General features: G+C 46.6%; 1 protein-coding gene across 3 annotated transcripts in view; it reads right to left on the reverse strand.

Annotated features, from left to right (window-relative positions):
- Positions 1–10650: 10650 nt before the first annotated feature.
- Positions 10651–13218, reverse strand: part of CACNA1H (calcium voltage-gated channel subunit alpha1 H) — a 156835-nt gene continuing 154267 nt past the window's right edge. For all 3 annotated transcript variants that reach the window (XM_048495554.1, XM_048495555.1, XM_048495553.1), the window contains one exon: positions 10651–10924. In XM_048495554.1, coding sequence (XP_048351511.1) covers positions 10823–10924 — 102 coding nt within the window. In that variant the 3' untranslated portion in view covers positions 10651–10822. The remainder of the gene's footprint in view (positions 10925–13218) is intronic.

Raw genomic sequence — 13218 nt, forward strand, 5'->3', positions numbered from 1 at the left:
TATCCTGGAAGGCATTTCAGACTAGGAAATCAGCGTGGGAGTGTAAGTCTCCTTGGAGGTTCAGGTTCTAGAGCACATTGGTCATTGGTCAAGAGGGAGGGCGGTAGTCCTAGAAAAGTTCATATTAATCAGATAGTCCCTTCAGCCTTGAAGCTCATTGGCCCATCTCGGGCCCGTGACTCTCAGTTAACCCTCCTCACAGGGTTGTTGTGTGGATAAAAACAGGTGGCAAAAGCCTTGGAAAGGGTGGGCTGGATAAAAAGGTAATAATTAAACAAATGGTTCAAGGACTTTCAGCAAGAATAATGTCCGTTGACTGACGAAAATCCTTCCTGCTCTTCTGAAGAACGCACACAAAAATACGTCCCTTTTACGTTTTCGAACACCTTGTGAGTGGTCCTAAAGGCTGATTAAACCCCACCAAGGGGTAACTAATCTGTGTTAAGTGATCTTGCGGACGCTCGCTCCGCCGATCAATTCCTATCAGCAAGCAGCAGCCAGGGTTCGCACGGCTGAATGCTTCATGTTTAGAGATTAAATTTCTGATTGAATTGCCGGGGATAATTCCCCCCTCCCCTTTCCGGGTAAATGGAAAACACGCAAAAGGGCAAACAAATGCGAATTGCAGCCTCCGATAATTCAATTAAACGCAGCCTTTAATCTCTCCTCGTTCGGAGATCACAGAGTTGGCACAAATGCTAATAAACGTGCTCAACGTTTGCTGGAGCTTTTTGAGGATGAATAATTAAATTGACTTTCTCCATTAAACCTTGTCCATTAAAGCTTTTAATGCAGGGAAGGGACTTAATGGTGCTGAGACATTCTTCTTGGAGGCCTTTAATGCATCTCTCAGCCAGCGTCTCCGTCCTTGTATCCTTCTTCACAGTGACAGTAAGAGAGAGAGAGAGAGAGCTCTTTCCATGTGCATCTGCCTCCATCATGGCTTGCTAGGTCTTTACCATAGAGATCACGGTAAATTCCTAGAGTGTGCGTCTGCCTCCATCCTGGCATGCTAGGTCTTTACCACAGAGATTATGGTAAACTCCTAGAGTGTGTGTCTGCCTCCATCATGGCACGCTGGGTTTTTACCATAGAGATTACGGTAAATTCCTAGAGCGTCACCTAGATGTGGCACTGAATTTTATCTCTAGCCTGCATGCATATGAGGTCATGCTCTTGAACACAAAGGACTCAAAATGCATTGCCTCCAATTTAACTCTTTAACTGTTGTAAAGGTTTACTGTAATTCAAGTCAAGGAGCACCTTAGAAGGTAACAAGGTTCAGGGAATGAACTTCCAAGAGTCAAGAGGCTGAGTATGATTTGTCAGCAATGGACCTGTGGGAGCTCCCCCTGCTGGTGGCTGCCAGAGCTGCGTGGCACCAATATGGTGTATGCACAGCTTACAGATAATATTGCTTATCAACTACGCTATTAAAAGCAATTATATTTCCCTTATATTTTTTTAACCTGATCACCCTCTTAACATTGACATCACAAGAAGATAGGCTATTAATGTCTGCAAAATTGTAGGGTTTTCAAGGCCTGTTTCATTGTTTCTATAATGCTGCGTTTATTGGACGGTTCTCTAATGGTGCAATATTATTTCGCTGCTTCCAGTGAGTTCTTCGAGTTCACAATTCGAGTTCACATGACTTTGCTGCATGTGGGATCCAGTATCTGCAGCACATTGTGTAGGTTTGCTGCTCAGCTTTACTACACTGTTTGTGTACAGATTACACTTCGCTCAGTGTATTGTTTTCCTCGCGCCTCAGCAGGAAAGGCAGATAAAGGAAATGAATGAGTGAATGGGTTGCCAAATGACTCATCAGTTTCTCTGCAAGGAAGGAAGGAAAATATCAAATATTCAAACGATAAGACTTTGTTTACCGTTCATGTATCACTGTAAGTGTTTTCCAAGTGTTGCAGGCTTGGTGTTGGTGATTGCATCTAGTTGATTGAGATGCATTCCTATCTCAATGTAATCACTACAAGATATATTAACCAACCTTCTATATGTTTCCACTGCTGTAATGGGACATTCTTTCCTTGATCTCTTCTTTATGGCTTCACATGTTATGTAGATAACTTGGCTTACCCCTGACACCTTCTACTCCCATGGGAAATTGGATTGCTCTGTGGGGGCAGGTGGCTTTATATCTATCTGTCGCCGACCTTGGGGCACCTCGGCTCCCCAGTAACTCTTTCTCACATTCTTTGGGAAGACGAGAGGGGGGATTATTTCTGCATAAAGGTGATAGCAAAAGCCAGACTCGCCAGAACTGGCTTCTTGCATGCTGGGTCCTTCGCTTTCTTCCAACAAACTCCGCTGATCTACAATACAGAGTCCCATTGACTGATTCAGGGTTCGAGACGTAACACTTGGTAAGGTCTGGGGAGGTGGAACCCGGGAAGTATTGGCTTTGGGGAGGGGGGGAGGGACTTCAATGGGGTGCAGTTCCATAGAGTCCAGCCTCTAAAGCATATGTTGGAAATTGGGAGGGGTTTTTTTTTGCCACCAATCCACATTTGACTTATGGTTACCAGGCAAGGGACGTTCAGAGGTGGTTTGCCAGTGCTTGCCTCTGAGGCCCCTTCCGCGCATGCAGAGTAATGCACTTTCAATCCACTTTCAATGCACTTTGCAGCTGGATTTGACTGTGCGGGATAGCCAAATCCTCTTGCCAACAACTGTGAAAGTGGATTGAAAGTGCATTCTTCTGCATGTGCGGGAGGGGCCTCCGCTAGTGTTGCTTGGAGATCTCCCATACCAACACTAGCTGGGGTCAGGACTGGGAGCAGGTGGCTGGCCTGAGGTGACCCAACAAGTTCTATACTCGAGAGGGGTTTTGAACCTGTGTTTCCCACGTCCTAGTCTGACACATTAACCATGTCATCATACTCTGGGGATTTTTACTGGACAAAAATAAACATCATCCCCAAATCTCAAGCAGATCACTTGGATGGGATTTACGAGTCGTTACTGAAGCGCCATTGAATTATTTTCAGTAGGTTTTAGTTGCAGCTTGATGAATGGGGTCTGATGGGTAAACTAGGCCCCAGCATTTGCAGCAGAGGCTTTTTTTAAAAAAACACCCTCAGCTGCTACAGCTCCCTTTTTGAGGGGTGGCACTTTCGAAATGCGTGCATGGAAATTATGAATAAAGAAATATCAAAGATTTTAAATAAGATGGAGAGGAAATATATTTTCTAGGAATTTTAGGTACAAAAGAAAGACAAGAGATATGATCACCTGTTATTACAAGGATAATTTGAGCCAAGAATTGGAAAACTTCGAAGCTTCCAAAAGTGCAAGAATGGCGACTTAAAAGTCATGGGGTTTGTCAGACTGGCAGGCTATATTTTATGTACGTCTGACATGGAATTCAAATCAGAGTGGAAAGGATGGGTCGATTATTTTGTACGAGATTATTAGAATGAGAACATTGTCGTTGGCTGTGAAATGTTCTAAATAGTTCTAAATACAATGTTATAAATAGATCATCTATATATATAAAAATCTATCAGTGTGTTTTTCTGCTGACAGGTAATCTCCCAAACTACAGGACCGATTGCTTTGAAATTTTCACACAACGTCGCATTCGCGTGTGGCCAGGTTTCCATACTATTTCCACACCTCCTGTTGTGTACATGTCACAACTGTGCCAGTTATTGTGTACATGCCACACCTGCGACAGTTGGAACCACAGTTCTGTTCCGCAACAGCGCCATCTGCTGGCCATCAAAACAACACCCTCTGATACAAGGGAACCAACCATGCCTTCCTTGAAAACCACTGCCTTATGGAATGAAAGGGATGGGCGGGCCATCTGCACATGGCCCACCCACCCTAGTGGAGGAAGGGGAAGGTGAGGGAGGGTGCAGGGGTTTGCTGGACCAAACGCTCTGAAATTTGAACACAACATAGCTCATGCCTCCCAGCATGTTTTACGCTAGATAATTTGCCTGCAAGGGAAGGGAGTGGAAGGGACAGGGTCAGCCACCTGCACATGGCCCACCCACCCTAGCAGAGGAAGGGGAACTTTAGGGAGGGACCAGCCGGGTTGCCATGCAAGGGAACGGGAGAAAGGGAGGGGAGCGAGGGGCCCTTTGCCCCTCCCCTGCAATCATTGAGCAATGACACATGTTCGAAACATTCGCTTCCCCTTTTCTTTCTTTTCCACTTCACCAGACTCAGCCACAGCAACGCGTGGCTGGGCCCCCTAGTTATATATAAGATTGAAGAAAGTGGGTGAAGGTCACTGGAAGCAGAGTTTAATGTTAGTTTTTTAATTGACTTTTTCTGAGTAATGTTGGATAGCAGTTTCATTGTGTAATCCATGTTAAACCATTTGTATTGCAATTGGGTGAAAAACTTATTACGTTAATAAAGGATTGATTTTGGGGGGAAAAAAAGAAATGATGGATTCTAAAAGTTGGCCGTGTTCAGCATTGTGAACCAGAAGTCTTATGTTCTGAGAACCTCTGAGGAATGCGGTGCTCAGGGACATGGGAGGGTTCCAATGCTGTGATAGCGTAACGTCACTTCTGGGGTGAACCTGGAAGTGACGTCACTGCATTGTTGTGATGCTCTAGGATTCGCCAGAAACACTATAATAACCGCAGTTTCCAGTGAATCCTAGAACATTGCCCCGATGCAATGACGTCACTTCCGGGTTTGCCCAGGAAGTAATGGAGCAATGGAGATTTTTGCCTTAGCTTTTTGAGTGCTGTCAGAAGGTGTCCTGGTATAGCGGAAGGCCCGAAAACCCTGGAGTCAGGACAGCTTGTGAGGCTGCCAGACCTGTTATTTTCCCAAGCATAGCTACCCTTCTGCTTTGCCAAGTTTCCTTCCCACCTTTGTGTGCTTTAGACATACCTTTCATTTAAGGTGGCTTCAGATGGGCTCCTGGGTCCGGTCTAGGCCAGCAGCCAGTTCTGGATTCATACAGACCGTTTGGTAGATAAACGCCGCTCAGTTCTGGTCTCGATCCGGCCATGATTTGCATGTCCTCCACTTGTGGCGCCCTGGCACTAACTGCTGGGCGAAATATTCCACCTTAACGGCAACCTCTCGAGGAAACCTGTTGGCAGTGAGCAACTCATGGATTTCTGAGGCCCCGTCCGCATGGGCAGACTAATTTGCTTTCAATGCACATTGAAACTGGATTTTACCGGTGGAATAGCAGAATCCGCTTTCAAACAATTGCGAAAGTGGATTGAAAATGCATTATTCTGCACGTGTGGAAGGGACCTCTACATCCCTCTGGAAAGTTTCTTATTCTCTTTTGTAACCTGGCCCTTTGCAGGATTCAAAATATTACCATGAACTCAACACTGTGGAATTATAATACAGTACGGGGGTGAGGACGGGATAGTCTTAGAGGGGGACCAGTGTCAGGATGGAGCCTGACCAGTGTCCGGGGGACCCACCCTCCATTCAGAGAGCTATCGGCCTTGGGCTAGGCGCCAGCTCGGCTACTCCCCCCACCCCACTTCCTTAGCATTAGACCAGGGGTAGGGAACCTGCGGCTCTCCAGATGTTCAGGAACTACAATTCCCATCAGCCCCTACCAGCATGGCCAATTGGCCATGCTGACAGAAACTTGATAAGAGGTGAAGTTTGTAGTTCCTGGTATCTGGAAACACTGTGGATTCTACGATAGACTGATAACCACGAAGGGCCAAGGCCATCCTAGGTGTGATGGTTCCTGCCTTTTGTGTTAATGTTTTGTAATTGAATCACTGTATTGTTTTCTTTGTTTCTATGTTGTAACTGCGTCACGTTGGCTGGCGGGGGTGGGCCCAAGGTTGTGGGGATTTAAGATCTATCTCTTGCCATGTGGCCTCAGAAATCATCTATCTCTTGTTATGCCTTGATCTCCAATAAAGTCTATGGTTATAATCCTGCAACTTGCTTTATTCTGGGACTGAGGTCTTTCAACCAGATCCCTGCCTTGTTCTGCCTGAGTGCTGTCTGGTCTTGGCTCCAAGAACCACTTGACACTGGCTGATCTTTACCAAATACTTGTTTCTAGGTTGGTGGTGAACCCCATCTGCTTACTGGCAGGCAGGTTTTCTAGCCACACGTTGCTTCTACTTTTTCCATTGGCACCCCTGGTGCTTGCTTGTGCCCCGACCTCCTGGGGAGCAGCTCCGATAAAACCTCCACCCTGCAGGGACCTTGGGGGTCCCAGAAGGTCAAGCTTCCTGAACCAGAGGTGTATGGTGGGAAAATGGCACCCGGAGACAGCCGTTCTCCAGGAAACCCCTCCCCGCTCGCTCAGGGGTCGGGAGGCTCGGGGAGTGGGCCCCTAGCCCCGCTCACGTTCTCCTCCCGGCTTCCATCTGGCAGCCAGCAGTCCCTTCTTCCCTCCCCTCTGGGGAGAGCAAAAGCGACTGAGGCTCCGTCCTCATCTCCTTTGCTTTTATAAGCACAGGGGCGGGCCCCTGCCCATCGAGGAGCATGTGCAGCTCAGCTCCCACTCCCAGCCCATGCTTATAAAGGGAAGGGGTTAAAACAAGAACCTCAGTTGCTTCTGCTTTCCCCTAGAGGAAGAGACGAAGGAGACTGCCGGCTAGCTGGAAACTTGAGGGAAACGGCGTGAGACAAAGTTTGGGGAGTGTGAATTGTCCTTGGCCCCACCCATGTGCGATAATGACATAGGCAGGGCCAAGAGGCTTTAAAGGCTAACTAAGGCAACAAGGAAGTCCTTGTCATCTTCCTGGTCCGCATAAGGGTTGATTTTATGCCCGCTACGCGTTAGCGGTCAGATTAGTGGCTCCGCAGGGACAGGGATTGCTCCCCCCCTGTCCCTAGGGCTGTATGGCACTGTCCTGAACAAAGACTCTCTGTTAACAATGTCTGCCCTCCAACCCTGTTCTGTTGCAGTGGCTTCCTCCTGTCCCACCTCTACCTCTCCCTTCCAGACTTTCACACCAAAATGATGTTCCCCACTCAGCTGCCGACTTCCTGCTGCTTCTAGTCCCACAGTGTTTACATCCAACATGGAGCCGCTGCCCATCTCCTGGTGGATTGATTGCCCTGTGCTCCAGAATATGTGTGAGTTGGTGATGGCACAGACGCTCGCCAATCAGCACTGACCTCTGGTTTCTCAAAGGCATTGTGACCATGAAGGAAGACTGCACGCTTTTGAAATGCACTTTAAGGGCGAAGTGCTTGTAGTTACAGCAGGTTCTTCACTGGCCATGTGAGCCCAAGTCGGCCAACAAGCTTGCATGGAGTATGTCAGGCTTACCTCTCTTGGTGCATTTGAGCTTAATTTTTTTTAAAACTGCAACTGCCCCCAAAACAGCCACAGGTAAGTGTTTTAGAAATGATTCCAGAACAGCTTGGTAGGAGGAAAAACGCACAGTGGACGACATAGGCGTTAGCCAGTTGGTGCTTTTTGCATTCAGCCTCCCCATGGGTTTGGCCTGACCTTCTTGCAGAATTACAAAGCAATCGACAGCGATCAAGGTTCCCTGGAGAAAATGGCTGATTTGGAGTGGACGCACTGCGTCATTATGCCCTGCTGGCGTCTCTCCGTCCCCAAGTCGACCCGCCCTGCCCCAGGCTCCGCCCCCGAATCCTCAACAATTTTCCAAAATTGCAGTTGGTAACCCAGCCCCCCAAACCTCCTGTTGAGAAACACTGACTGGTTTTAGCACCGTAAGAGAAGAAAGGTCCCATGTGGAAAGGGCGTTCCTTCTGCACTGCCGATACCACTTCCGACTGCACTGCCGATACCGTTTCCTTCTGCACTGCCGATACCACTTCCGACTTTATCCTAAATCAAATATACAGTGCTCTCCACACATCCATTTCTTCTGCTCTCAATTACAGCAAACAGTAATATTTCTTAAATAATTTGCCCTTTATTTGCTTTGCCTCCCTCCCTCCCGCTCATCAACTCCAGAGGTCTCTTTCCTCTTCTCGGCTCTCCTCGAGAACCTTCTTTCTGGTCATTGCAACATTTAACCTGAATCCTGCAAGAAACAGAAATTGGGGCGGGGCAACGACGTCACTCGACTTTGCAAAAGGGGGCAAAAAAGAAACCCGTACAACGAGATGAAGAATGAGAATAACTTATTATTATTAATTATTATTATTATTAATATTATTGCACTGGCTACATTTCAGTAGTGATTTTGGTTTTTCGTTGTTTCTTGTAGCAAGGACATCAAATAAAGAATCGAAGCAGAAAGGTTGGGGGTGGGGGGTGGGGGTTGAGAAAAGAAACACCCAAATATTAGCTGGGAAAGTCGCTGCCAACATTGAGGCTGGTGAGTCAAAGCAGAGCCAGATCTGGATATTTTGTTAGCCCAACCAAGGTACATTCAATTGTGTTTCTCCTACTGCTGCTAAGACCGATCACCAAAGCAGATCCAGAAGACAACATCTGTTTACCTCCTGTACTGCACTTAAAAGCCAGCCACGAGACGCAGCTATGAGCTCCCGGGGGTGTAGCCAGCCCCGCTACCCACCAAACCATATATTTCTTGGCTTGGCTGAAAAACTGGCCCTGGGTCATGGAAGAGGGTAAGCGAATCACAAAAAGGCAGAGGTCGATTTTGGGGACAGAGTGAGTGAAAAACGTCTGAAACCGAACAGGCGAGGTAGTGCTAATACGGATTTTGCCACAGTTCCGCGGAAGTCTAATGACACTAAAACCTGGTTTGGAAAAAAAATCCAGTTGGTTAATGCAGAAAAAAATTCTAAAAAGGGTGGGGGAAAACAGGCCCCGATCCCTTTAGAAATCTGACTGCACAGAGGCAGCAATTCCTAAGCACCGGAAGCTTCGGAAGGGCCCTGATGCAGCAAACATTGCACTGATACTGTATAATCCATGGGGAGCAGGAGTTAGTGGCAAATCCCTAAGTGGAGCTCCACTGATTTTAGAGGGTGTTAAATGCTGAAGTTCAGTTGGATCAGGGCCAGTGGACTCCCATCCGAGTAAATGCGCCAACCTCACAGAATGGCAAAAATAACCAAAAGCACAGCTTTCCCCGTGGAGTTCAAGAGGAACTTGGAACAACTGACTGCACCCGGAGAATCGAGGGCCGTTTAAAACTCTTTATATAAAAAATATGTTGCATGGCGAAGAGTTTTCAGCATTGAGTGTTTGTAGCAAGTGATGCGTTTGTGGTAATGTCGTGTTAGGCGTGTGTGGTATTTTTATTCCCCCCCCCTCTTTATTTCTCAAGTACATTATTTTCTATTTATAATAACTGCTGATATACAGACAATATACAAATTCCATTTTCTGGGCACTTCAGCTTCCCGTGACAACATCCGTGCAATTAATAAAAAGTGCCGTTTTTTTTTAAAAGTCAAAAAAGTTTTTTTTTAAACCCTATTTTTTTTCTTTAAAAAAGATAAAATAAAGGCCCAAAACCCAAATCAATGTGATCCAGGGCCGCGCTTGAAGAGGAAGTCGGGAGAGAACAATGAGGAAAGGTACTCCGTGTACACTTAAATTCCAGAAAGGAAAATAACCCCTTTCTTTACCCTGAACCATGTTGCTGCTTTTTGAAACCAGCTTCTTTTTGTTTTTTAAAAAAACCCTAACAAAACCCTTCATAGCGCTTTGAAGAAACATTTTGGAATCAGCATCAGCCACGGAGTTCTGGCTTTTCAATCGTTTTCCACTTTTGGTGGCAAGCCCTTAAATGCTCTCTCTCTCAACCTTCCCCCCCCAGAAGCTATACTGGTTTGTCCACAGGTTCGTCCGTCACGGGGACCGTGGGAACCGAGCCATTCACCTCCGTAGGGGGGCTATTTGTCCCGCACTAAAGGGAAGTTCTCGACTCCATCTCCAGAGTCAGTGCACTGAGTTTTGCAAATGGTCCGTCTTTTTTTGGAAACAAAGGAACCACTGCGGCATCTTAGGAAGAGAAACCAGATCACCCGAGAGAAGAACGCCCGGGCGGTGTCTGACAGGTGAAGTCCGAGACCAACACTGGCGAGGTGAACCCGACGTCAGGCTGTTCATAGGAGAAGTTTGGGATTGTCAAATGATCGCCTCGGCAGACCGGTGGGGCCCTGCGTTCCACCTTGGCCACCTGCTCTGCAGGTGGGTTGTCAGCCACCTCCAAAGAGTCCCTGTAAGCGGTGGACTCACACGATGGCGTCCGTCTCCTCAACAGGCTGTTCTCGGATGCTTTGGTTCGTGCAGCGGCGTTGTTTTCGTCCTCTAAGGGAGGATCTATAGAAATGCACGGGGGGCTCATTTTCTTCTTTCGCCGCCCCCCGTGGATGGAATCGGACTCGCCGTGGAGAGGCAGCCATTTCTTCTCCCCGAGGGATGCAGCAAAGCTAACGGCTCGCCATCATATCGTGAATGGGCGGACAGTGCTTTCGATGGAGTGCAGTAGCCTTTGGTCGATCCGTTAGCAATGGGTTTGGCCAAGAACTTCCTGGCGTGTCACATGCTGTAGAGAACTTCCTCAAGAGTGCTTTCTGCTTTGCTGCTCCCCGTTAGGCTGAGTGTACTACGGGGCCGAGAGTTGGCGTCGAAGGGGGAGGGACGGGGGGAGTCGAGGTCTCCGGCTGTCTTGCAGCCGAGGCCAACCTCAGCCCGAGGCTGTTGATGGCTGACCTCTTAAATTCGACGGCGGAGTCGAGATCGAAGAAGCTGTCGCCGGGGGTTGCTGCTTGCTCACGTGGGCCGGCCGGCGCAGAATGCTGTGCCTGACTGAAAGTGTGCTTAAGAGAGTACTGACGCGAAGGCTTATGTGGGGAAGCAGGGGAGGCGGAGCATCGCGAGGGCAACGTCAGGGGGGGGCAGAGGAACAGAGGGTGTGTCAGTGTGCTCTGGGGACTAGCCTGCTTTGAGTGGCAGAGTTAAGCACAGTCTTATTTTCAAGCCTGCTATCCTTGGGGTTTGCATTTGGACCATCCAACGAATCCTGTGCATGGCCTCCTATTACACCAAGGAAGAAAATGAAAACTTAAAAGCATTCCTTTCAGGTTATGAAAGAGTTATTATTATTATTATTATTATTATTATTATTATTATTATTATTATTATTATTATTATTATTATTATTATTATTATTATTATTATTATTTTTGATACAAAGGAAAACAGTTTTATACACAGCAAAACAAAATCAATATGCTGGATTTTTGTATTACATCTACCGTCGGACACTTCCCAAGCATCTAGGACTGTGTGATGTATGCGGCCCATTGATGATAATAATGTGATTACCCAGAGGCGAGATAGAATTGGCCTTTTGCAGCTGACATATGAGTGATTTTGTCGAAGCGCCAATTGTTTTGCACAAGTGCAGTTCAAGATCTTTGGAGGCACTGCACCCAGTGTCACCCGATCACCACCTGGGACCACCTTTACTGGTTTTGTGCCAAGAGTCTTTGTAGTTCAATCGCTTAAATCCTGCGTGTCGTGTAAAGTTTTTTTCCAGGGTTAGCTTCCTCATCAATCCTGCTTCATCACCAGGAATCTGCAACATCAACTATATCCACCTTTCTTTTTTCTACAATCATTGAGGTCAAGGATGGGTATTTGTGTTCCAAAACTTTGTCAGTCTGAATTAGGAAGTCCCAGGGAAGTAGTTTCCCTGCGTGTTCATTTTTTTCATTGAAGCCTTTTTTTCAGGGTTTGTGAATTCCACCAGTTCTTTTATCACGAGGCAGATGTATGGCAATAATAATAATAATAATAATAATAATAATAATAATAATGTAATAATAATAATAATAGTGTGTGTATTATTATTGTGTTATTATTATTAATATGTATTAATCAATATTATGTATTATTATTATTATTATTATTATTATTATAGATTTCACAGCTGCCAGATCTTTAGCTGGTTGTTGGCCTTCATTACAATTTGAACCTCACCCAGAGGCCTAGGAAGTTGTAACGTATCGGCGTAGTATTCGTGCGGATCCCAGCAGGGCTGCCTTCTGAATTTGACAGATGTTAATTTTGTCAGTTCGAAGATGTTTCAAGTTCTGCCCTAGTGTTTTCGGGATGGCGCCCAGCATGCCGATGACCACTGGGACGACCTCAGCATGTTATGTTTGGGATTTCTTTTAAATTTAAGGGAAATTTTAAAACAAATTCTGAAATTTTATATATTTAAGCCTGAAATCAATTAGTATGGCTACTAAACACATGATGGACATGTGAATGATGTTGTTCATATTGGTGTTTTGATTTATATTCTCTGATTGTCCACTTAAGGATCTGAAACGTTGAGGTTATACTTTATGTATTTGTATACGCCATTGAAATGACTTTGTTTTAACAGCTGAGGGTACACCATATAAACATAAATATAGGTATTTTACTGATGAAGTGATGTAGAAAACTTTTTAAATGCTGGTCTTTGAGTGTAAATAAATCATTCATTCATTCATTCATTTTCTTTTGTCCACCCTGAATCTACTGCTCTTCTGCTCCGTTGGATGTCCTTGACCTCTAATATTTTTGGAATAGGGGAAACTCTTTGTGTATTCCCCTACCCCATGAATAATTTTATAAACCTCAACCATGTCCCCTGCTCCTTAATTGCCTCTCTACCCCCGGAAACTCTCTGAATCTTCTCTGCCTCTCATTTATTTGCACACTTGCATGGTCTCATTGGCCGCCTCCGGGTGTGGCGCCAGACTTGGCACAAAACAAAAAAATTATTTCCAGACTACACGGATCAGTTCTCTGGGAAGAAATGGCAGCATTGGTGCATGGGCTGCATGGCATCTCATCCCCAAAGATCCTCCTCCGTTCCCAAATCTCCAAATCGAGGGTGTTTTCCCACTTACCAGTAGCTGCGCGCTACTGTAGGCAAGTAGCGCGGGGTCCCCCGGCACTCCCCACTACAGGGGCGGCGACAACGCAGCTGCCCCGACGCTGCCGCTATTGCGCCCCCTCAATGCGCGTCATTCCTGGCGCTCTTCCCAACGGCGCCTTTTGATGACCCCGAGCAGAGCGCGGGGTCGTGGGGAAGCCCAGGCGCGTGCCAGAAATGATGAGTGCCTGAAATGACGTGCGCTGAGATCAGCGCGCGGCATATGGTGGTTGTGGCAAGTGGGGAAATGCCCTAAATCTCAATTTTGCTCCAACCCCTTTGTGACCCGGCAGAGAGCAAACCCTCTGGCAAAAATGGTTGTCTGCTTGTTTTTAAATCTCTTTTCTGAGAGGCTATGCAGTTGCAATTCCAAGCAAGTTGAAACAGTGGCTCACCA

Source organism: Sphaerodactylus townsendi, linkage group LG04 (assembly GCF_021028975.2).
Source record: "Sphaerodactylus townsendi isolate TG3544 linkage group LG04, MPM_Stown_v2.3, whole genome shotgun sequence".
In the NCBI taxonomy this organism is placed as follows: Eukaryota; Metazoa; Chordata; class Lepidosauria; order Squamata; family Sphaerodactylidae; genus Sphaerodactylus; species Sphaerodactylus townsendi.